Source organism: Engraulis encrasicolus, chromosome 3 (genome assembly GCF_034702125.1).
Source record: "Engraulis encrasicolus isolate BLACKSEA-1 chromosome 3, IST_EnEncr_1.0, whole genome shotgun sequence".
Classification (NCBI taxonomy): domain Eukaryota; kingdom Metazoa; phylum Chordata; class Actinopteri; order Clupeiformes; family Engraulidae; genus Engraulis; species Engraulis encrasicolus.
Window position 1 is genome coordinate 8036519 of NC_085859.1, and position 25974 is coordinate 8062492.

General features: G+C 41.3%; 1 protein-coding gene and 1 long non-coding RNA gene across 2 annotated transcripts; both read right to left on the minus strand.

The window, feature by feature from the left end:
• Positions 1-351: 351 nt before the first annotated feature.
• On the minus strand, positions 352-10341 carry LOC134446506 (E3 ubiquitin-protein ligase TRIM47-like). The gene is made up of 5 exons (XM_063195873.1): positions 9736-10341; positions 8341-8436; positions 6089-6322; positions 4497-4709; positions 352-375 (listed from the first exon to the last, which is right to left on the minus strand). The coding sequence occupies exons 1-5, from the start codon at positions 10321-10323 to the stop codon at positions 352-354; spliced, it is 1155 nt and encodes a 384-aa protein (XP_063051943.1). The 5' UTR covers positions 10324-10341.
• Positions 10342-16016: 5675 nt separating this feature from the next.
• LOC134445658 (uncharacterized) lies at positions 16017-18576 on the minus strand. Its single transcript, XR_010034324.1, has 4 exons — positions 18475-18576; positions 17257-17318; positions 17058-17169; positions 16017-16094 (listed from the first exon to the last, which is right to left on the minus strand). It is a non-coding gene; the product is annotated as an uncharacterized LOC134445658 (long non-coding RNA).
• Positions 18577-25974: the final 7398 nt, after the last annotated feature.

Below are 25974 nucleotides of genomic sequence, written 5' to 3' on the forward strand. Positions count from 1 at the left end.
TGATTTTGGTTGTTTTTATACTTTTGAAAGCTGTAATTGCTATGCAGGGCCAGTAGATTACTTTTTAGTTCCTCACCCTCACAACAGATTCACTGATGATTCCATATCTAACCAAAATGCAGGCTAGAGTGAACGTAGAGTGGTCTAGACTAGAAAATAAAAAAACTTGGAAAGATTCTAGTAAAAAAAATCTTGGTGATCAACCGATCATGATTTTGGTTATTGGTAATCAGTTATCAGGCCCAAAAGTTGTAGCATAGTTGTAGCATGTTTGAAGGCTGTGGAGGCTGTTAGAAGTCCTCAGTAATGACTTACTGTGTGGTGGCAGGCTCTCCTTACTGTTTGTTCTTCTCACTGGGAGTTCAGGATCAGGATCTGCAGACCAACACAGACACACACATTCACCCACATGCATCTCACATCCAATGACATTTGAGATCTGGGCCATGCAGTGAGTCCAATATGTATTTGATCCCTTTCTGATTTTGCTGGTTTGCCCACTAATAAAGACATGATCAGTCTATAAATTTATGATAATATGTATTCAAACATGGAGAGACAGAATATCAAAAATAAATTCCATAAAATAACTTAAAATAATATATTTTAATTTATTTGTATTTAATTTAGGCAAATAAGTATTTGACCCCTCTAGCTAAAGAAGAAAAAGTGCTTTGTGGCAAAGCCCTAGTTGTCTAGCACTGAGGTCAGATGCTTCTTTTAGTTGATGACAATGTTTGTGCATATAGTAGAAAATATTTTTGCCCATTTTTCTTTGCACATTATCTCTAAAACATTAATAGTTTGTGGCTGTAGCTTGGCAAATGGGAGGTTCAGTTCTCTCCATAGAATTACTATAGGGTTAATATTTGGAGACTGTCTAAGCCACTTCACGCCTTTAATATGCTTCTTATTGAGCCACTCCTTCGTTGCTTTGACTGTATGTTGTGTATTATTGTCATGTTGGGAGATCCAAAAATGGCCCACCCTTCAGTATAGTGGTGGAGGGAAGGACGTTTGTGCTCAGGATTGCACATTACATGTCTCCCTCCATCCATTCGTTGACGATGTGAAGTTGCCCTGTGCCTTGGCCAGGCAAACACCCTCAAACCATAATAATACCACTTTCATGCATGATGGTGAGGAGGGTGTTCTTGGGATCATAGACAGTAGTACTCTTTCTCAAAACACATTGAATTGTGATAATGCCAAACATCTTGATTTTGGTTTCATCTGACTACAGCACCTCCTTATCATATCCTAAATCAGTCTGATGTCCGTTGGCAAACCTCAAGTGGGACTGCACAGGTTCCTTCTGAAGTAAAGGTACCATGTGTGCACTACAGGAATTTAAACCTCTGTGGCATTAAGTGCTACCAGTAGTTTTCTCAGTAGTTTTGGTCAGTAGCTTTGATATCATTGCCTAGTTCATACCGTATAGCTCTAGGGTGATTTCTTTCTGTTCTCATGATTATCAAATCCCTACAAAAGGTCAAATCTTGTATAGAACCCCAGACAGACTGATGGATAGTCATTTTGTATTCCTCACATTTTGGAAGAAATGCATCAACAGCTGGGTCATTAATACCCAGTCTCTTTCTTGTGGCTTTGCAGCCCATTTAATCTTTGTTCAGGTCTAAAATCGTGTCCCTGATGTCATTTGACCACTCTTTTGTCTTTCCCATGCTGGTGAGGTTGGAGTGTGACTGATTCACTCATACTATGGACTGATTCTGCTGATTCAATGTGTCTTTTATGCATGTTAGTATGTACAGGTGTCTTTAATTCAGATGACAAGTTGATTGGAAGTGCTCTTTTGACCCACCCTCCATAACTTATGAACGGAATACCATATGTCCACCAAACTTGGGGAAAATGATCTACATACAGGTATGGAAATCTATGAATGATATAGTTTTGGTGTCATTATTTGGTATTATGATGTCATTATGATGTCATTATCTGATTTTGATGCCAAAAATCGTCATAATGTCTTTTCCATCAAAAGTAGGTACTGCACATACATTTTAATGATTATATGCTTCAGACCACTTAAATGATCACAAAGGTGTCTGATGCTAATGGTAATAACAAAAAAATATGAAAAGGAACAATAATGAGACTTAGATCAGTGATATTTGGTCGGACATACCTATCAGGAAACCGTTGCCATGGCAACGGCAAAAGTGATAAACCTAATATTTTGATATTAAATTGTAGCCAACTTAATCTTAGGAAAAGTCACCAAGGTTCGTTGTCATAGCATAAGTGGTTAAGGAATTACACAACATCAGCGTTAGTGCGGGCACTTTTAGCCCCCCCCCAGTCTGGATAGGGTTAAGTTAATTTCTGGATTTTCTTTTTGATATTCTGTCTCTCCTTATTAGAATACATGTTATCATAACATTTACTGACTGATCATGGCTTTGTTAGTAGGCAATCTAACAAAATCAGCAAGGGATCAAATACTTATTGGACTCACTGTACTGTTATTGTACACCAGAGGTGTCAAAAGTAAAAAAAAAAAAAAAAGTTTAAAAAAGAAACACCTTTTCCTTGCCACACAAGTAACTTATCGGAGTTAACAGTAGACCTGTGTATAGGGTGACCACCTGTCCGGACTTCAGCCGGACAACCCCGCCCCTTAACTATCTAACCTAGCATCCTCGCGCAGTACCCGTGGCTTCAACTGGCTGACTCCCCGCCTTCGTGTCACCCCTGGACTTCGTGTCATTCTAAACAGCAGGCTGAAATCAGGAAGATGCGCTGCCATCTTACCTCAGACTAACGCAGCTGCTAACAACAGTTTTAGTTGTAAAAAAGATGTTTTGGAAAGGATTTTCGCATTTCATTACACCTACCTCTCTCTGATAAAGGAGCCATCTGTACTACCACATTAACGTTGTATCAGAGACGGTAGAGTAGGCCTATACAATAGAAAATCCCTCCGTTGTAGTCTGTATTTATTTCATCTTTTTTTCATGCATGCATGATGTGTATAATAGCCTACAATTTATTTGATGTACTTTACTGAAAGTAAAGGTCAGGAGTGTGTTTATCAGCTGTGTTTTGAAACGAGAGGCGACCGCTTTGGTCAGCATTTTTTTCCATGGCAGACGCTTGGATAACCATAGCAACAGCACGAGCTCAAAATACAGACAGCGCCCGTGCAGAAAGACGCTTTCTTTGCCCTGGTTGAAAAGTTACGAGAGCCCTCGTTGTAAATGCATTTAGCAGACAAACTTGCTTGCACTATGCGTTGCCAGTAAAGCAATACAGTTAATTTGTTGTGCGGAGTCTGAAGTAAAATCTGGAGTAACATGGCGGCCACAGATATCGGAAACACGACCGTCTGTCAATCTAGTTTGTGTCAATGACGTTGCCTCGTATATCGAGGCCATACGCACAAGGCGAGGAGGAGAGGAAAGACAAAGAGAGGGACACACGAACGTCGTAAACAGGTCGTAAAAACAGACCGATGGCCACCCTACCTGTGTACTTGTCTTACCCAGGCCCGGCCCAAGGGATAAGCAAAGTAAGCAGTGGCTTTAGGCCCCCAAGACACCAGGGGCCCCCTGTGAGTAGCAAAGATCAAGGAAAGGTTTGTTACACACACTGTGTATCCAACTTTCCTTCTGTGGGGCTCGATATTTTTTTTCTACAGTATTATTAAGTATCTGATGCTGAGTAGGTGGTAGTATGAAGGGCCCCCCGAATTAAATTTTGCTTAGGGCCCCATAAAAGCTTGGGCCGGCCCTGGTATTACGGTCATCACTGTGCACGGGTTGGATCAGGTTTGTGGTGGGTCCTTGTTAGCCTGGCAAGAAGCCAGACTTTAATACTTATTTCCATTCGTAACGTCTGACTCGTCAGGCTAGGTCCTTGTTAGGTGTTCAGTGTTTTTCAGTAACAGCACAGTCTATCTATCCCATCAGTTACAATGGAGTAAATGGTGGAACAGCTATGTAATGCCACCCATGTGCTAGTGTTGTAATTACACCACACAAGTACTTCTACTTTTACTTTTGACACCTCTGTTGTACACACAAAAAAACACACCTACACATCCACGCACAGACACACATCCACATGGGTGTGCGTGCACAGACACACACACACACACACACACACACACACACACTGGTGGTGGAAAAATCTTTCATGTGCCCTTATTGTAAAGTGTTACCCACATGCATGCGTGCATGTGTGTGTGTGTGTGTGTTCATGTGTGTGTGCCTGTGCCTGTGCATGTGCGTGTGTTTTTGTGTGTTGAATACTCACACTGGATGCTCTGGATTATCTGGACGTGTGTGTGTGTGTGTGTGTGTGTGTGTGTGTGTGTGTGTGTGTGTGTGTGTGTGTGTGTGTGTGTGTGTGTGTGTGTGTGTGTTGAATACTCACACTGGATCTGGACATGTGTGATGGCTAGATAAAGATAAAAATTTAGGTAAGATAAAAAATAATAAATGTTAGATAAGACGTTAGACACTTGTCACTTTGAAAAGCTTATTGAAGATGTGTGTTGAAGATGTCAAACCTGCTGCAGATATCTTGACTATTTCCTGCTTGAAGACTGACTCTAGTTTCTCCTCCAGCTGCGTCTTCAGTGCAGACACAGATTCCTTCAGGGGCTCCAAGGAGAAGCTTTGGCTGACGGTCACGCTGGTTGAAATTGTGCTGTAAGACCTCCCAGTGATGGACACAATGTTCTGCACAGAGAAACACACACAATAGCCCCATAATGCACGCTGTACCATCTGAGGCATGCTGTAATAGTTATCGAAAGGTTAATTAGCATAGTACCACACCACTATGATATAACACAGGGCCTTTAAAGGGACACTGTGTGAGATTTTTAGTTGTTTATTTCCAGAACTCATGCTGCCCATTCACTAATGTTACCTTTTTCATGAATACTTAACACCACCATCAAATTCTAAGTATTCATTATGACTGAAAAAAATGCACTTTTCATACATGAAAAGGGGGATCTTCTCCATGGTCCGCCATTTTGAATTTCCAAAAATAGCCATTTTTAGCTGCAAAAATGACTGTACTTGGACCATAGCAGAAAATATTTGTTTATTACTTAGTAAACTTTCATGTAAAGATCAAATTTGGCAATAGGCAGCCCAGTTTCAATGAGCAGCATAGTTGCAGTACCTTTTTTGACCATTTCCTGCAGAGTGTCCCTTTAAGAATGCACTACAACTCGGTCATTGCCATTCTGGTAGCCACACATTTATAACGTCGTGTTTTAACGGGCTAGGGTGAGGTAGACCTACTGACATGAGCCCTTGGTCAGAACTACATAGACAGGGCATGCCCTACCATCTGAATAGTCAGCCTGATCTCCAAAAATTCTGTGCTCCTGGACACGGATGTTAAGGACACAAAATCCGTGTCCAGGAGCACAGATTTTGCCACAATTCTGTGCTACTGGACACGGAATTGTTTTCCGTGATGGAAGCACGGAAGTGCTTTCTATATTCCCACAGCACTGTGTTAACTCTTATCATTAGAAAATACATACCAAATGCTAATCCTCAACAAAATAATGTTATAGCAATTTAAGTAGTGCCCAGACCAAAACAATCCCTAACCCTAACCTGTCAGTAAGAAATGTTTTTTGAGAATAAACATGAAATTAGAAAAAAATCCTGAGAAAACACAAGATTGTGGAAACATAGAACTGTGGGATAGAGAGAGCACTTCTGTGTGTCCATCACGGAAAACAATTCTGTGTCCAGGAGCACAGAATTTTGGCGAAATCTGTGCTCCTGGACACAGATTTTGTGTCCTTAATGTCCGTGTCCAGGAGCACAGAATTTTTGGAGATCATGTTGGAATAGTTATTGAAAGGTTAATTAGCATAGTACCACACTACTATGACATAATATGCACTACAACTCGGTCATTGCCATTCTGGTACCCACAAATTTATAACGTCGTGTTTTAACGGGTTAGGGTGAGGTAGACCTACTGACATGAGCTACTGACTTGATCAGCATTACATAGACAGGGCTGTATCAACACTGTGTATAGTCATGTTATGAATGCTCTAAACATTAGAGTCTCACATATCTACCTTGAGGAAATGGATGGAATCCTGTGTCTGCGAAAGCTGCTTCATCTCAGCATCTGTCCTCTTCAGCTCAGCAATCTCCTGCTCCAGTCGCTTCAGGAGTCCTTCAGCCCGATTCACCTCAACCTTCTCCTGAGCTCTGATCAGCTTTGTCACCTCAGAGCACCTTCTCTCAATGGAGCGAATCATCTCAGTAAACATCCTCTCACTCTCCTCCACTGCTGTCTGTGCACCAGACTGATAGGACACACACACACACACACACACACACACACACACACACACACACACACACACACACACACACACACACACACACAACTACCATTTCAATACACTCCAGTATGGCCAGTGTGTCTTAGTCTGATCCTGACCGTCCTAGCCTAGAAATCTAGACGCCTCTAGAGGCCGCAAATTGAATTTGCTCCCGGGGGCAGTCTAGCGGACCTGAATCTACAAACGATCCAAGTTGGACCGGGGTTTGTGGCCAATCAAATCGTGAGGGGCAGGATCGGGGGCCGGGCTACCTAGTGACAACACAACTGGGCTTTCACAACATACACGCCCCAGGTGTAAACCGCTAATACCTAGCATTGCACCAGCCTAGGAGGAAATGCGTCTGACCACCAGCCAAATGAGTTGCCAAAATAAATTGTGTTTTCACTTACAAAGTTCAAACATGCCTCGTATTCACAACCAGCGAAATGTTGAACAATTTTGGGCTTGTTAAATGGTTGCATAAACTAATATGATTGATTGTTGTCAACATGACATGTTCTGTGTAAGCTAGCTAGCTGGATATCAAGCTGTGTTATTTGACGAGCGGTGGGCTAGCCGTTAGCTCTACCGGCAAGTCTTATTCCCATCTATTTAGTAAGCTACTTACAGAGTTCTATAGCTCCCAAATGTCTCGTTTTTAATGCTGTGGTCTTATTATAACTGTCACTAAATTGGCGAGCCATTTCAAGCATTTTAATGGTTGAAAAGAGACCAGTTGTAGTTGTAAACAAAATACCAATTCATCTGGTTATGATGGCCCTCGGCGTTGTCATTTCAAATGGTTTGATAAACGACTTCTTAAATGATGACGTCCGTTAATACTTAAATGATAGTTCATATAACTTGTCTGCTTGCTGGCCATATGTTTAGGCCTTTGTAAGTGGCAATTTAATATTTGATTACAGTCAGAAAGTCGAGATGCACCGAATCTCTGCCATGAACTGACGGGGGTAGCCGGGCAAACTACGGTTAGCATTTTACAGAACCAGCCATTGTGTTTTGATACCGAGTGGGTTAGTTGTGCGAACAGTCGTCAGTTGTTCGTATGTGTTCTCGGAGTCTGAAGCAGGCTGCGTGCTCTCTCTCTCCAAGTACTAGCTCCAAAACCCAACAGTTTGCTGTGTGGGGATTCAATGTGATTGGTTGTTGCGCCATTCTATTGTGTGACGTTGAGTGCCGAGGCATTTGATAGACAGCCGTTTATCCCGCCCACACGGCTTCCCAGATACTCTAGACCCATATCAGCTTTCAGCTGTATGGGTTTAGCTCGCTAGGCTATGACCATCCCATAATACTACCATTTCATTTCGTATTCATGGTCTGGGGGTTGTTTGATCTGGACATGATTGCAGGAAGTGGGAAGTTTGCACTCAGTTCTGGTTTGAAATGATTGGACAGCTCTCACCCAATCACGACAGTTACTCAACAACAACAGACCATAGTGCAGGCGTTTACATCATCATCACGAGCGTCGTCCCCCTTTCGCCCCCATCAACAGGCCCATAGCCAGCATTGTGGTGGTGGGGGATCTTTTCCACCCGAAAGTGGACTTCATTTGGCGCCCTACTCCAATGTCCCCTATACGCGAGCAGGCTTCTTTTAATTTAGACATATTTTATTCATTATTAGTTTGATGCAAGTCTGCTGTTTCTGCCCTTAATTGCATCCTGACTCACTGAATAAATACAGCATAATAAAGACATTTAAGTCAATTGTAGAGTGTTCAAATCAGAAATGACATTTTATTCTAGCAATTATTTTCTATTTTGCACATAGACATTTGAGAGTTTTGTTAATTTTAACAAGGAACAATGTTTACACCAACAATTGTGTTCTAAAATAACATGTTTGGCTGTGAAGGAGAGTTCCGCTGCCAAACAGCATTACAGCTTTTCATGTGTTGCAAATCATCACGACTATCTCACTGCATAACGAGAAACCTGCACAGATTGTCTTCTCCTCTGGTCAGTTCTCACCTTGAGAGTCTCCACAGCCTTCCTCAGTTCCTGCAGCTCTTTCTCCTTCAACTGGATTATCTGCTGGCATCTCCTCTGTCTCTGCCCCAACCCCTCCTGGACCAATGGGGATCAAGGCAACAATTATAAACATCCAGCTGTGTAGACAACTGTAGTAATCTGCTGATATCCATCATTTTTAAAAACATAATTTGAATGCATTCTATGGCTTCTTTGTAATCTAAGTGTCTAATTTCATGTGAAATGACCCACCTAACCCCACGTTGCTCCAGGGACTGTAACCAATACCCTGAAAAATAATACTTCTAAGTGGATTTGAAGAAATGAAAGCGTCAGCTAAGCACAATGTAATGTAATGCAATGTAGTAATCGGCTGATATCCATATATTTTTAATCTTAATGCATTGTATGGCTTCTTTGTAATCTCAGTCCTGGAGATGTACATGTTATACAGGGCCAGATAAAGATAGCCAGGCCATGCCCTCCTAGTGATGCAACACCTTCTGCATTGCTTCTCGTCAGGCCAAGAGCAATGCAAATATCGTTTCTGATCTCCCAAACAATTGGGAACTCCACCCATTTTGTCGGACACCATCAACCAGTAGCAAAGCTAGGGACGTGGAGCAACCATGCAGTTTGGGAAACGTTAATTGTTATGCTCTTTGTCAGACCAAGTCTCAAAGAGATTTCAAAGTCAATGATAGTCAGGCTAAGATAAAGGGTGACTGGTTATTCACACAAAGCTCCTGCTATTAAAGTTGCTCTGAAAAGGACATGGGTGATGTCAGAGCGCATTCTGAAGGGCATGTTACCCTGACATTCTTTTGGAAACAATGTTGAAAACTTAGGCCTACTTTTGTATTTGTTTTCCCAGTTGACCCGTTCAGAATCGACATGAGACAGAATCATGAATGCATGCGCATCGTTGACTCAAAAACACACCAGAGATGTTTTAAGGGTATTACGGGAGACTCCACTCTTCTGTGTGGTACTGCAGTCTAGGGCCGCCAACGGAACAATGAACATGTTGAAAACCAAGGCCTACTTTCTCTTTGGCTTTTAAATAGACATTACACATGAATTTGGAAACCTGACATTCTTTTGGAAACATTTTAAATGTATACAAACTACTATTTTTTATGTTTTTAATATTCATTGCACATGACTCAAGCTGCCTCTGAACCTGTAAATGACACAGTATACTGTATGGCAGGTCAGAGGCTGCACTGAAGTTGGCCTGTAAATGTGTTACAGAATGAGACATTGGACCTTTTATCTAAGAAACACTCTACCTCAATGGGGAAAAAGGCCCTCCATATTCAACATAACACATGACGTGTAGAAAAAGTAAATCTATCCGTAAAATATAAAAATTACCGTAAAGCCACAACTTACCTTTTTATGACTCCACTCTGTCGTAGCCGTGATTGTGTCATGGCCTTTATGATCATCCATCGTACACAGATAGCAGATACAACTCTGGTCGGTGCGACAGAATATTTCAAAAACCTTCTTATGACGGGGGCAGATCCTCTCCTGTAGCTGGCCAGTGGCATCGACCATAGTGTGTGGTCTACCTGGAATAAGTTCATTGTGAGCTTTCAAATGAGTGTCACAGTAGGATACCAAACACTCCAGACAGGACTTGACAGCTTTGAGTTTTCTTTCAGTGCAGACGTCACATGCCACATCTCCAAGTCCAGCATAACAGCGAGCAGGAGCAGCAGCTTGGATGCTGGTCTTCCTGAACTTCTCCACCATTTCAGCAATCAGAGGATTTTTGCGGAGGGCAGGCCTGGAGTTGAAGGTGTCTTTGCACAGGGGGCAGCTGTATTCTGCTTTACTATCCTCGTGATGCCAGCAGTTCTTAATGCACTTCATACAAAAATTATGTCCACAAGGAATAGTCACTGGATCCTTCAACAAGTCCAGACAGACTGGACAAGTGAAGGAATCCTCCTCCTGAGAAGACGCTGACGCCATTTTGTAAATCTTCCAAACAGCAACTTCACACACTGAGAAGCAGCAGCAGAGTGACAGCTGACTTCCTCAGAACACTGAGGAGGAGCCCAGGGAGGGTGGGGTTGGGGATTGGCCAATCAGGATCATTCTTATCATCAGGGAGCGTAAAGGTAGGACCAGGTAGGATGAATGTGGGTGTGGTCAGGTGTTTGTTCCTGCTTGTTAGAGGACGACGAGACAGTACATGTAAAACTGGTTAGACGAGTCATTTCAGTCATGCGGAAAGACACAGAAATACTTTGAGAGGTAGGAACAACTTTGTCATGCTCTACTGTACAGTACATTTGGCAGTGTGAATTAAACACAGTACATTTGGCAGTGTGAATTAAACACAGTACATTTGGCAGTGTGAATTAAACACAGTACATTTGGCAGAGTTCATTCAACACCGAGAGATCAGGACCAAACACACTCATGTTAACTCACTGTTAACTTGGACTCTGAATATTCATTCAACCCTTTGAGTGAAGTTTAATATCCTTCAATGGACTGTATTTGAAAAGTTCAGATGGAAATCCTCTAAAAGCCATATATATATATGAAGAGTTCAGATGCAAACCCCCCTAAGTGCCTTTTCAGAAAATAATCTTAATTATTTTTTATTTAATACAAAGCTATCAAAATTGCATATTGTTTTATTTTATCCATGTAGTGTAACTATTTATATGCATTATCAAGTGCATAAATGTAAACCAAACCAACAATGGGGTTCTCTAAAAATATAGAAGTGCAGGTCTTTTGAAATGGAGTTAGGGGGTTTTGCATCTGAACTCTTCATATATATATATACATATATATATATATATATATATATATATATATATATATATATATATATATATATATATATATATATATATATATTTACAATTTCATTGTTCAACAGCATTTTAACCAATTTACCACAATCAAAATGCCAATTAAATGGTATTATTAAGTGGCCCACAGCAAGTCAAACCTAGACGGACTGATTTTGAAGTTTACTGAATTTATAGAAATACAGACTGTTTTTATAAACACATTACAAATGCACTTTGAGTGTTTTGCATCTCAACTCTTCATTTGGTTCAACTCTCTGTAGTGCTGAATTAACACTGTGAAGTGCTCTGTGCACCTGATCATCTGACTTGAGGACTTCTGCTGCTGCCACAGGAAGTGGAGTAGTCTTCTGGTCACGTGACTATGATGGGCACAAACCAGCCATTGGATTAACACTTAGGGAGTAAAATTCAACACTCTCCATTGGACATTGGAGAGTCCATTGGATATACCACTTAGAGTGTCAAATTTACCCTGTAGTAGTCTTCTTGTAGTGTGACCATGATGTGCCTAAACCAACCATTGAATATAACACTTCAATATTTAAATTCAACACTGTCCATTGAGTGGACAGGTCTTGTCGTCTAGCCACATAAGGTGCATAAGCCCCCCATTGGCTTCAGAAGTCTTCTGGTCTTAAAGGCTACAGGAGGATGATGATCACAAGACAACCTACACTCTTCAACTGTTCCTCACCAACTGTTCATAAACTTTTACAGTACTTGTGTCTTTTATTGAGTAGACAAGTCTTCTAATCTTGTCACAGTATAATTACGAGGTGCATAAGCCCTAGCCTGGTCCTGACCATCCCATAATACTACCATTTCATTTCGTATTCATGGTCTGGAGGTTGTTTGATCTGACGCGATTGCAGGAAGCGGGAAGGACATTTTCGGAAAAATCAGGATAAGTTGTTGAACAAACAAGTCTGACGTCTATCTTTGGCGTTGTAGGACTGTTTAACAGGCATGTCTTACAGAACATCCTACCGTAGGATAAAATTACAATGTAGGACGGTAGGACCGAACACCGGCCAAATCCTACTGCTCAACATCGCTCCACAGAAAACAGGTCCCAGACGTAGTGCGGAACCAAGTCTCTTAGCGGAAGTACGTAGGATGGTGCATGAGGCTACATAAGCCCCCCATTGGCTTCAGAAGTCTGGTCATATACAGGAAGCTGAAGACCACAAGTCAACCCACACTCTTCAACTGTTCCTCACCCCAGCACTGCTTGTGTTAATTATGAGAGAGAGAGAGAGAGAGAGAGAGAGAGAGAGAGAGAGAGAGAGAGAGAGAGAGAGAGAGAGAGAGAAAGACACAGAGAGAAAGACAGAGACAGAGACACAAACACAGAGGGTGTGTGTGTGTGTGTGTGTGTGTGTGTGTGTGTGTGTGTGTGTGTGTGTGTGTGTGTGTGTGTGTGTGTGTGTGTGTGTGTTTGTGCACGTGCGTGATCAGGTGCAAGGGTTTTAGATAAAACCACAACCTTGGGCATTGCATTGTACACATTCATGAGAGTTTAGTTTAGGTTACAGGGTCGCAGGTTCGAGTCCTCCTTCTCCTGTAGGGGCAAGCAAAGAATCCCCTCACAAGTGGAACATTTATGCAGAAGTTACTTTATTATGCACATGTACATTAATCATGGAGACACACTGAGGAAAACAAAACCCCAAGATCCATACACCAAACAAAAATCACAAATACCCTAATGTTACATACATGTGCATTCCAATGTTGGAAAGTAACTAATTACATTTAGTCAAATGATTGCAAGTAAGTATTTTGTAGAGTATTGTGTTATCTTTAAAGTGGTGTAGGATCCAACTCATTTGGTATTCTACTCATTTAAATGTTGCATGGATGTTCATTCCAATACAAGTTACTTTATTATGCACATGTACATTAATCATTGAGACACATTGAGTGAAACAACATCCCAAGACCTCCACACCAAACAAAAATCACAAGGGCACTGATGTTACATAAATGTTCATTCCAATGCATGACACAGGAGGAGGAAGAGAACTCGCACACCAAGAGTTGTCGATGCAGGAAAGGTGTTTAATCCATCAACTTAAACAAAAATAGTATAAAGTGCTACCAAGTGGGGGTGCATTACAAACGTTTCGGTCCTCAGACCTTCCCCAGTGCCAATGCATTTCCATTCCAATACATGTACATGTATATTGTGTGTGCTGTGAATCACTGTGTACTGTAATCACGATGACTAACAGGCTGACTTTAAATTCCCTCTTCACTATTAAAATGACTCTCTGGCTTGACATGTACTCTTCAGCAGGTTTCTTTTTGGAGTAATAATTTCATTGGTAACACTTCCAAATAAGGGGCCATAATTAACAGTAAAGTAGCTACAACCTAATACTTAAGTAAGGGTTAATAATCATTACTTAATGGCACATTAGACACATATTAATTGTTATTAATGCATATGTTGAACATTAGTAAGCAGTTACTTAACTATTAGATAACTATTACCTTGTGTTACAAGTTAATAGCATATTATTATTTAACTAATAGATAAGTAAGGGCACAGTTAATAGTTAAGTAGCTATCAGGTCATACTTAACTAAGGACCAAAATTAACACTTACATAATACAAAAGTAAGGCATAACTAATGGTTAATTAATACTTAAATATTGGGTTTTGGGACCCTTATATAATACTATAGGATAGAGGATATAGAGGATATAGAGGATAACTAATGGTTAATTAATAGATAGGTATTGTTGTTTAGGACCCTTATATTAGAGTTGGCTGCGGATAACTAATGGTTAATTAATTGATAGATATTGGTGTTTGGGACCCTTATAATAGAGTTGGCTGAGCATACCTAATAGCTAATTAATTAATCTACTGTGACATCTAGTTTTCAGTCGTTCAAATCACTGTAATAGTGGCAACAGGAGCCATTATATAGCAAGGATTAGATCAGGGGTGCCCAACCAGTCGATCGCGAGCTACCAGTCGATCTCGAGGGGAGTGGCAGTCGATCGCGAGACATGTAATGTGACGGGGGAAATATTGTCTTTCAAAAGTAGGCTATGTAGCAAGCTGCTGGTACTGTATTGGTTAGATAATTAGTCCCACGGTAACACAGAATGAGGGGAAAGCATTAGGAAGTGACCGTCAGGGTATTGCAGTTGATTCATGTGCGCACACATGTAACATCGGGCAGAGGTACTCTAACCAGAGATACAACACTCGGCGGCCATCTTGGCTACGCGTCGGGGCTTCTAATTCAGATTAGTAAGACTTTCGTGAATGGGGAGTTAATGGGGAAATCAAAAGTGGGACAACTAAACGGTGCAAATCTCATATGGTTGAAATCGCGGTGAAAAACTGGTTCTTTAGGCAGTCTTAGAATGACCGCATACATGAAAGAAACACTTTAAAACAGCGTTTTTCTTTATGCTATTTTTGAACTGCGCATGCGCAACATTTCACGACAACGTTCTGTTTTGCGGCCGGCGGTGGGAGCAAGTTCCCTCGACTTCACCTCTTCCGGCCGGCTGTCAAACGGGCATCCATCCCAGTCATCGTACAGAAAATACTGGGTTTATTTTCTGATAGCCTAAGCAGTAAGCACAATAATAAGAATAAAAATAGGCTATTGAATAATTTAATTATGTAGCCTGCCTCAAAATTGGTGTTTTAAATTGTGATAAGATGTTGTTGCCTATAAACTGACCACTATGACCAACGGTGAAAAATATAGGCCTAAGTGAAAAGGCAAAACGGATCAAAGTTGAATGTCTTGCAGACTTGCTCCCATTTTGCTTTTTCTTAGCCTACTTATTTGTTTTCAACCATAAGAAAAACCACAACGGGTGTGCACATGTCTATGCACGGCTGTTTTTGTTTCCGTGATTATCTGTCCCTTTGTCCTGCACCTGCGTTTTGGATGGGCGCAGAAAGGTGATTAATGGTCGATTTGCGCACTCTGCTAAATTCACCATGACTTCCAGGTGGTTTTCCTACACAGAAAACTAAGAACTCTCCATGTTGCTAGCATAGGCCTACATAGGCGACACGAATTCACAACCACTTGTTGGTGTCAAAAGTAGGCTAAAAGGGAAAGTGATTTTGTGATGTAGGCCTATTTAAATAACTACTGTTAAATTAATAGTGTTAGTAAGCTACAACTATTACATAGCTATTACACCATTTACTGCATTGTAGGCCTACTGTACAATTTGTACATGAGATGGGCCTGCCCTAGATAGACTGTTGTTACTGAAAGACACTGCAAGCCTAACAAGGACCCACTACAAACTTCATCCAACTGCAGAGTTAGCTGCTGGTCAGACTACTTAGCCTACACAGGTCTACTGGTTACTCAGATAAGTTAGGCCTACTTGTGTGTGTGTGTTTTTAGTTTTTTTTTTTTACTTTTGTCATCATGTCCTATATAAAAACAAAATGAGAACTTGTGTATTGGAACTGCTATCAACACAGACGTGAAAAGTGGCTTTGACACACCCAAGACCTGCCACCCAATATGACTGCTGAAGAAGCAAAACAAGGCGACTACATGGTCTGTGAAGATCATTTCAGGCTGAAAACCTGCATTTCAAAGTATGTATACATTAATGCTATACCAAATGAAACTCCTTAAAACACACATGCACCGACTTAACTCATCACACAAGTACATTATTGTAAACACTGAGGTGGTAAAAACACGTTAAAGCACAACAGACACATACGTATTTATATTGTAGGCCATTAAGCAAGTAGAAGTTTTTATTTTCCTTTGTGATAAATTTACTATTACTGTAACAATATAAAAGTACAGTTCGAATTAGTGTTGTGTCGTTTTCTCTTCAAGGGTCAAAGAACACGTCTGACTCCAGGTGCTGTCCCCATCCTTGTCAGGCAACAGGTCACCCCTGTTCAGAGGAAAAGAGGTAATGCACTTAATTTCAATCCTAAAAAAACCCAATACTCTGTTAATAACAAAAACCCCAAATGTCCAACATTAACATTTCATTATATAACACTGGTCTAATAATACTTTGAGTAAAATGGTTAACAACAAAAGCGTGTAGTTTTGGTTGATATTACCGAGGAAAATTTGGCGTATTTTAACACACCAAAAAGAAGGTTAACCCGGTAATCATTAGGGAATGTGGCAAAACAGAACGGTGGATAAAACCTCACTGCAATTGACATTTTAAAAGACAGAAGTTGTGTCATGAAGACCACGACAATCCCACAATGGCAAACCAGAGGCCAGATGTAGCAATTCTTACTAAAGTAAAGTAAGTAAAGGTTCATCTTATGTCAAGCAGTAGATAGGGGACATTTTGTGTGAAGGGTTCACCTGTATGCAGGACAGACTGAGGCTTGAGCCCTGTGACTGTCATAATCATGTGACATTTTATGTGATTTTTATTGTCAAAGACAAATGTTGATGTCTGAAATCGCCAAACGCCAAAGAACTGCAAGTAAATGGCAAGTCCAAAACTGGCAATGTTGAACGGCATGATGGCCAGACGAGGCATGACCAAGTACATTCCCTACAACTTGTGTTGCTTTTCAACATTAACCGTTAATATAATTATGTTATGTATGTATGTATAATATATGGCGTTAGATATTTCCAGTTACCAGAATGGCAAGTGATGACTAAATTGTGCATTAAAGGCCAGTGTAATGTCATGATAGTGTAGTACTGTGGTTAACTTTTCAATGAGTTATCTGTGGCATCACTGAATATATAGCCACTGGTGCCTTTCTCATTAATAACACAGCAAAACCCTTCTGTTGGTGATGACTCTTTTGAACTTACTTCACTATGGATATTTCCTCTATGAGGCAGAGAGCAATGCAAAGTAGAAATGCCCACATACCACAACAGTACTTGAGTGCAGTGCATATGATTTCTTCACAAGTTCCAGGCCATCTGCTGTTTTCCAACACATAATGATGGTGGTGGCGTGGAATCTTGATCACTTCCAAAGACTGTAATTCACACAGAACAGAAACATTAGGAAATTCTAAACCATATGCCAATTTGTTTCCCCCATATTCATGCAGCTGTCAACATACCTATGGACACCAAGGAGGATCCAGAGGAGCATGTAGGCACATCAAGCAACCTGGAGCCACTGCTGCAAAAAAGACAAGACAATGGATGATCAATGGATGAACAACTGATTCTGTGACGTCTATCTGTCCATACAGCTGTGCACACTGAAGGAGGGAAAGTGGTTCTGTGACTCAGTCCATTCCAAGGAATAGGCAGGAGTTTTTTTTAACAGCCAAATTGCCTTAGCCAACTACCTACATCCTACGTATTACTGACACGATGGTGTCATAGATCATAGCTGATCCCTTCCATCCAGCACATCGACGTTTTACTCCCCTTATGGAATCTTGAGAACCTGAACATCCTGGTTTAGAGACAGCACATAGCCACTGGCCTGACTGGTCTGACATTTGAACCTACTCTGAATTATGACATGCCTACAATGTAATATTTTGTATGCACATCACCATTCCACTTCAATAACCACTTTAGCAATTTCATATGTGACTTGACCACTGTTCACGGTGTATATGTGTGTGTCCACAGCTGTCTGCCATGCATGTGATCTGTTGTTTCTGTCCATTAGGCCTACAGCCTGTATTTGATGTTGGGATGTGCCAAAACAAACCTGTCAACCATGTTGGCATGGAAATAATAACCTCATTAATTGTTGCAGCTTGAAAAATAAATTTGTATTTGGATTGCATTTCGTTGTTGATTCATGATTCTTTACAGCAACCATCTTAGGCCTAGGCCTATGCTCTACACCGGAGCTATGGTCGGAGGGTTGTGCCACTAGTCCACAAGTTTGTCAGTTCTACATGCACGAGGGTTTTATACAAATAAGTAACTCAAACCAAATGTACAACAAGCCATCACCTGATGAATGAATGCCAACCATCACAATTTCATAGCGGTGTTCTCAAAGCTAGAACCAGCCAACTGTCCAAAATGCTGGTGAGATTTCAGTTTGGCTAGAGCTCTAGAACCTAGTCATATCCACTTGCGACATGGATTGTCTTACGTTGCGCACGAAGAAGATAGCTTAAAATGATATGTTGCCTGGAATAGTTTTTAATATGCCTGCCGATAACCGATGCATATTAGTTCTGTTATTAAGCCGTATGCTAGCGATACCGCATCCCATTTGGCAAAACACGACATGCACAAAACACAAATCGGAGACTAAAGTAGCCTAATACCCGCACTCACATCAGTATTTTCTCCAAAACGCAGACCTCTTCGTCCATGAGAAGATTTTCAAAACAGCTGTCTCTCTGGCTGAAGTTTCCACGGACGGCAAACAAACCACATGGCCACCAGCAAACAAACCGATTAGGTACGAGCAGTCGTAAAGGTTTATGTTTGCGCTTGCGTCGAGGCGTCGAGATGATTGGATCAATGACCTCGCAGCTCAGCAACCGATTGGCTCTTGTTGCCAAGTAGGCGGGAGATAAGCAGGCATTCGACGTTTTGGCGTTACGATTTCACACCGTTTATTCCTATGGAGACATTCGGCAGTGTTGTATCTCTGGTTAGAGTACCTCTGATCGGATCAGTAACAGAACATGTGCGCAACGATGCGTTATGACGCGGCGATGTGCGAGAATCTTCGTCCAAATCGCTAGTCGCATGTATCATCGCTAACTGCGTTTACATCGCGTGCCGCGTGTAAGGGAAATGTTAGTTGCTGACATGTATGGAATTCACTTCAATTTGTGCTGTTTCTTGCTCCAGTTGTGGACAAAACGATTGGACAAACTCACAATAGAAAGCCTTTGCTGTGCTACTGTCCCAGAGAGCTGAAAAAAAACCTTCATAGAAGAAGTCATTCTTAACAGGGGTGTTAACCAATCCAATGAGTTCTCTCATCTCTCTCTCTCCCTCCCCCCCTCTCTCTCTCTCTCATAGTAAAGTGAACTTAACTAGCCTACTTTTTACCAATAACAAATGGTGAATTTCTGAGCCCTTTTTAATTTGTACCACTGAAGGCATGATGCTTCATCATATGTTAGAAATATGGCCTTTGTGCCTACATATGCATTTTATATACCAAATGTTTATCATTTTGAAATTGTTTCAGTTGTTTATGACTTGTGTATGACTGAAATTATCTCTGCATACTAGTGCTGCAATTGCTTTGTAAACATAGGCTATTCAACACACTTTAAAAACACACTGAAAAGATACGGCCATAGTAGCCTACTAAAAACATTTTGTGCATAATAATGGTGATTAATAAATGGTGATCTAAAACTTGCACACCTACATCCTTAAATTTGACTTGGTAGATCACGGCAGACCATCAACTTCAAAAGTAGATCTCGGTTAAACAAGGCCGACAGGCGGACAACAGATGCGTCCCTCTATGCCAGTTCCAACTATGCCATTTTTTCCCCCAAACGCCCCCCTGGCTTCCTCCTAACCTGTCAACGCCCCCCTGAGGATGTACTTTTTGTTTATTGGTCATATTGCCCATGGAAACTGCAAATAATATGGCAGGCAGCAAAATGGCGAGACATGGCTTTATTTTTTGCAGTTTAGGCTATAATAAGCTTATCATTCTTGGATTTGGAAAAGAACCATATGATTTCAAATGTCACATAGATCAAGTAGGCTACATTACAAATTACTAGACATTTATTAGTATCAACCTTTAGTATCACGCCATTTCAGCGCATGTGGAAAAGAATGTAAACATCGAAAAATAATAAATAAATAAAACCGTTTGGGTCAATCATGCGCTTATGGGTTCACCCTTTAGGTGAATTATGCGCTTATTTTTCAATACCAGCTTCACTGTCAAGGCACAAAGCAGTGAGCTTCCGTGCCAGAGTTAACCAAATTCACACGACTGCAAAGCAATTACGAAAGACGCGTTCTCTCCCGTGCTCTCTCTGAGCGCAACGGAAAGCACCTGTGGGGTAGCCCGCCAACGAAAGAACCTCCCTTTGTAGCCTACGAGTAACACACCGTATGTCAAATGGCCCAGCTGTCTAGCACCATGTTTCAGAGCGCAGCGCACACTGACTAGGCTACTCTTAGACACATTAAATGGATTCGGTCTCGTCCAGAATGTTACAGAACAGCCTACCCATCGAAAAGGCAACACACTTGACCCGTGTTATTTCACATGCACTTGATATCAACAATATATCGGTCACGGACGTCGGCCTCTCCGACCACTACTGTGTGTTTTTTGATTTTGACATTTCAACACAAATTAGCACACCCAACAATGTCATTCACAGACGACGCATTAATGCCTCTGCTGAGCTTAAGATTTCAGACCTCATCAAATCAGGTGACCTACTAAATGGTCACTGCACACCTGATGAAATGGTTGATAGCTTCAACAACAACTTAAGAGGAATTCTAGATAACATAGCTCCAATTAGAACGACGACAAGAACCAGAGCTAGGTATTCACCTTGGATGAATGACTCACTTAGAGCCTTAAAAAGAAAATGCAGAGTAACCGAGCGTCTTTGGAGGAAAACTAAATTAGAAGTCCACAGACAATCCCTTAGGGATGAGATCTCCTCCTACAATAATGCGGTACGCTCAGAGAGAAAAGCATATTTTTCCAAAATCATAACAGACAACCAGCATAATGCGAAAGTTCTTTTTTCCACTATTGACCACCTGCTTAATCCAACACATAGCAATAACAACCTAAATGCAGCATCACATGCCAAGTGCGAGGAATTTGCTAGATTTTTTAATAAAAAGATTGCCGACATTAGAGAAGGCATCCAAGGTGGAAACGCAGCAACCTCTGTCGCCCACTCAGGCGATACACCGAGGGGAGGGTTAAACCCCCCTAGGAGACCTGAGAGCTTCCAAAAGTGTTGTCCAATTACAGAGGACGACCTCTGTAAAATAGTCAGGGAAAGTAAGCAGTCTACCTGCAGCCTTGACGCGATCCCCACATATCTGCTAAAAAACATACTTGGTTGCTTAGCAGCACCTTTACTGCAAATTGTTAACACCTCTATGCTTACAGGCATTTTTCCAAGCTCATTCAAAACAGCCATGGTAAAGCCACTCCTAAAAAAGACAAATTTAGATCAGAATTCTTTAAACAACTACAGACCTATATCAAACCTCCCCTTTATAAGCAAGGTACTAGAAAAAGTTGTATTTAAACAGCTTAATCAACATCTGGCTGGGAATGATATCTTGGAAAAATTCCAATCAGGCTTTAGAGCCAACCATAGCACCGAAACAGCACTAACCAAAATAATAAGTGATCTTAGGCTCAACACTGCCGCAAACAAAGTTTCAGCACTTATCCTCCTCGACCTCAGTGCCGCCTTTGACACGATAGACAACAACATACTAATTGACCGCCTTGAATCTTGGGTAGGCTTGTCCGGTCACGTCTTAGAGTGGTTCAAAACATATATTACAGGAAGACAGTTTTTTGTCACCATCGGAGAATACGTCTCCAACAAGTATGATGTGCCTTTTGGAGTTGCTCAGGGTAGTTGCTTGGGCCCTCTCCTCTTCTCTCTCTATATGTTGCCCCTGGGCTCCATCATCAGAGAGCACAATGTTGATTTTCATAGCTATGCCGATGACACTCAACTATATATCTCTGTCGAGCCTAGCCAAACCACTGCCATTCATGCCTTGACTAAATGCATGTCTGCCATTACAGATTGGATGAACAGTAACTTCCTAAAATTAAATGAAGATAAAACTGAAGTGTTGCTCATTGGGCCTAAGAAAAAACGTGCAAAACTCCACTCAAGCCTAGGTGACCTAAGCATACACATTAAAGATAAGGTTACTAACCTAGGAGTGGTCATAGACTCGGATTTGAGCTTTGAGCCTCACATCAACAAGATAACAAAATCTGCTTTTTTCCATCTTAGAAATGTCAACAAAGTGCGCGGCTTGGCCCCCCGACAAGACGCTGAGAAACTTATTCATGCCTTTGTCACCAGTAGGATAGACTACTGCAATGCTCTCTTCTCTGGTCTCCCAAAAAAATTAATTGACAAATTGCAACTCATTCAAAATTCTGCGGCAAGAATCCTAACAAGAACCAGAATGAGAGAGCACATCTCTCCTGTCTTGGCAGACCTGCACTGGTTACCTGTCTCATACAGAATCGACTTTAAGATTCTGCTCACAGTATTTAAAGTATTAAATGGACTTGCCCCTAGCTATATCTCAGACATGCTTTCTTTTTATGCCCCTGCTCGAGCTCTCAGGTCCACTGATGCCAAGCTGCTAAGGACCCCCACCCCCCCGCAGAAGAAGATCGGCAACGCCGCGTTTGCCTGCTATGCGCCCAAGAGATGGAACGCCCTCCCCATCGAGATCCGATCAGCCACCTCCGTCGACTCCTTTAAGAAGCAGCTGAAGACCCACCTCTTCATCCTTGCCAACTCCTAGCTGCCAAGGCGTCATAGTGTCCCAGCCGCCGCAGCGCCCTTACTACTCGCAATCCAGCCCTGGCAGGGGGCTCCCCTAGGTGGCCGCTGGTCTCTGCCTGAGGTTTCTTCCTGACTACAGGGGGTCTTTTTTCTCAGACCTCACTGAGCTTTTTTTTTCCCCCTCACAAACTATGATTCAAGCGAAAGGGAGTTTTTCCTCACCCCTGATGCCACCAGGGGCCGCACCTGAGCGCCCAATCTCTGTGTGACTATCTATGACTTATGATAGGCCCAGCCACTATGGACCTTACACATCTAAGAATCCTGGTCCTAACCTACGTTGACCTTATGACTCTACATTCTCTGTCTATCTCTTCTTCCTCTGCCTTCCTGCTTTTTCTGCCTCTCCTCTATACCTCTCCTTTTAAATCTATCTCTAACAATGTTTTTTCCCATTTGTTAAGCACTTTGAGTTACATGCCTTGTATGACACAGTGCTATACAAATACAATTATTATTATTATTATTATTATATTACTCACTGAAAAGGCAGAAGTAAACTCGCTGGGGATATTAAAAGGCAGCCTCCCTTTTTCGTAGGCTACACACAGACGCCTGAACCCAATTTTGTGGACTGGAAAAAAGCGGAGGAATTGTGAAATGTTATGAAAGAAAAAAAAGTCCACGTTTAGAGGCGCTGCGGGCTGTCAACTAATTACAGTTCCATGGCGTGGAGCGTTATGCAATGCAAACGCCCTCGATCCAAGCAGAAAGGAAAATGTGAATGTTATGAAAGGAGAAAAGCTAATAATAATAGTAATAACCAAATGTTACAGGTCCCCGTTTAGAGGAAGAGCTGTATGCGCTGTGGGTCGCCTGTCAACTAATTACGGTTCCATGTCGTGGAGCATTATGCAATGCAAACGCCCCTCTATCCGAGCACAAACATCTGTGTGAAATACTGCCTGCCGACTTCTAAATCGTCATTTCCGCGAGTCTCTGACGAACCAAAATAAAGTTGCCTCCCATTGTCCAAACGCAAAACAATGCCGAAAATTGAATTGCCCCCTCAGTTATCTCACAATGCAATCAGTCTTGCCGGTTTGGTAACATATCATATGGCCTACGTTTTGGCTTGCACGCATTCGCTCCGGTCCAAAATGCCAACTCTGCCGCCTTGTGGCCGTTTTGGCTTGCACGCATTCGCTCCGGTCCAAAATGCCAACTCTGCCGCCTTGTGGCCACAGGAAGGAACAATTGAAGGAATGCGTTTCAGACGGACAATTGAAGGAATGCGTTTCAGACGGACGGACGGACGGACAGACAGACCCTCTTATAGAGATGCTGGGACGCATCTAAAAAGGTTGGGCACCCCTGGATTAGACGTACATTTCTCAATGATGGTGGGGTGATGAGATGTAATTTTTTCATGTACCACTTATTAGTTTTAATGGTAAAAACCCTGCAATAAATGCAGAACATTATGAAGAGTAATTGTTTTGAAGCGAGACTAAACCATTCCTCTGTGATAATTAGGTTAATGTTTGAGAATATTAGCTCCAAGAAGAGCAGTGCATGATGGGTACGCAATCTACAGACAACAATATTTCGGTATTATTTAATCATTAGATACGCCTTGATTTTGTATTAAGTAAGTGTTAATTAAGGTCCTTAGTTAAGTATGACCTAATAGCTACTTAACTATTAACTGTACCTAATCTAATGATTAACACTAGAACTACCAGGATTTTTCTGCCTACCTAGAAGTACCAGAGAGGGGTCATTTGACCCGGCGGCTTTTACCTAATACACTAATCACTCATTTTGTTATGGTAATGAGGCTGTTAGGGGCCGTGTGTGGGGTGAGGGGTGAGGGGTGAGGGGGTCACACCTTACAGTGCTAACAGCCAAGACAAACAGGGACAGACAGCTTCTTCCCAAGGGCTGTCAGCCTGCAAAATCACCACAGGTAAGTAGCAACCTGCATGAAGATATCAGCAGCAAAGCAGCACAGTTTGGCGGACAGTGTGTTACAGTTTTTCTCCATTGGTTTGGCTCATTTCTTGAAACTGAGATGTCATTCTCAAAACATGGACAAATCCCAAAACTAATTTGCAGTTCCTCACAACAGAATGGCATTTATCATTGCTTTCATCAAATTTCAAATGCTTTTGTACATGTCTCAATCATTTAGTACATCCTTGCAAATGGCTATGTACAAGTACAAGCTTACATTTAGTAGAATTTTCAAAATTGTACCTTGCTGATCTATCCCAATTGGTTGATTCTCAGTGTAATGGTTGTCCTGAAAACATGTCAGCACATTTTCTTCATATAAGTCATCAATGAACGTGTGAATGTCCCATGTGATCATGACGAATCATATGACTGCAACCAGATAATGGTTGAATTACAGTTTTTTCTCGATTGGTTTGGCTCATTTCTTGAAACTGAGATGACATTCCTATAACCATTGGGTCATTTGGCCAAACATTCTTACACTTCTGCACAACAGTTCAGATAACTAGCAAAATGTCATATACCTCCCAAAACACCTCATTCTTGCATCAGCACTAAACCGTCTTACATATAAATAGTCAGTACCATCAAAATGGCATAGATCCTTCTCAATTGCTTTGGCTCGTTTGCATTCATTTAGTCCTTCTGTCAAAATAAACTGGATGTTTCAGCATAACTACATGGATCCTCATCACTCGCTCATATCACCCCAAAAACAGTTTACCCATGTGTCAAAACTAAATTTCTTCCCCACATATATCATCAGTACCCCCAAAATACATTGTCCCTTTGCCATTGTGTAAGAACTGCCAGTCAAAATGGTTAGGTGTTTTATCTACGTTCAGCTAACAGATTTCGACTATGTATAAAAATGAAAAAGTGAGTGAAGCCATTGAAGTTTGACAACACAGATAATTTACCAAGGACATTTATCAGTAACTTTCTTTACTGTAAATTCATAAACAGAAAGTAATGCCCATATATCACAGGTTTCTCATGGGTTTGGCTCATTTCTCAAAACAGAAATAAAATTCTCAAAATAACATGGACAAATGCCAAAGCAACTAGCAATTGTTCAAAACAGAATGTCGTTTGAAAAAATGTCATGACATTTGCCAAATAACAGAGGAAACTGTAGTATACACGGTTGTAAAATTATTTTCTACTAACTAGTAAAGTTACAATACCATCTGACCTGTTGAACACTGTCATACATTTACTATGTAATGAAATTCTTAAAATATGATGTCCTTGACTGTTTTGGGAATTGCGTAGACCACTTTGCATATGATGACTTACACAATTAAATAATGCTGACGTGTTTTGGAGAGG

What these genes read in the sequence shown, in the direction of transcription:
- LOC134446506 (XM_063195873.1), bottom strand. Translation starts at nt 10,323, where the DNA reads ATGGCGTCAGCGTCTTCTCAGGAGGAGGATTCCTTCACTTGTCCAGTC. An exon ending in AGGCTGTGGAGACTCTCAAG is followed by an intron (nt 6,323 to 8,340) that starts GTGAGAACTGAC and finishes GTGTCCTATCAG; the next exon opens with TCTGGTGCACAGACAGCAGT. An exon ending in ATTCCATCCATTTCCTCAAG is followed by an intron (nt 4,710 to 6,088) that starts GTAGATATGTGA and finishes TTCTCTGTGCAG; the next exon opens with AACATTGTGTCCATCACTGG.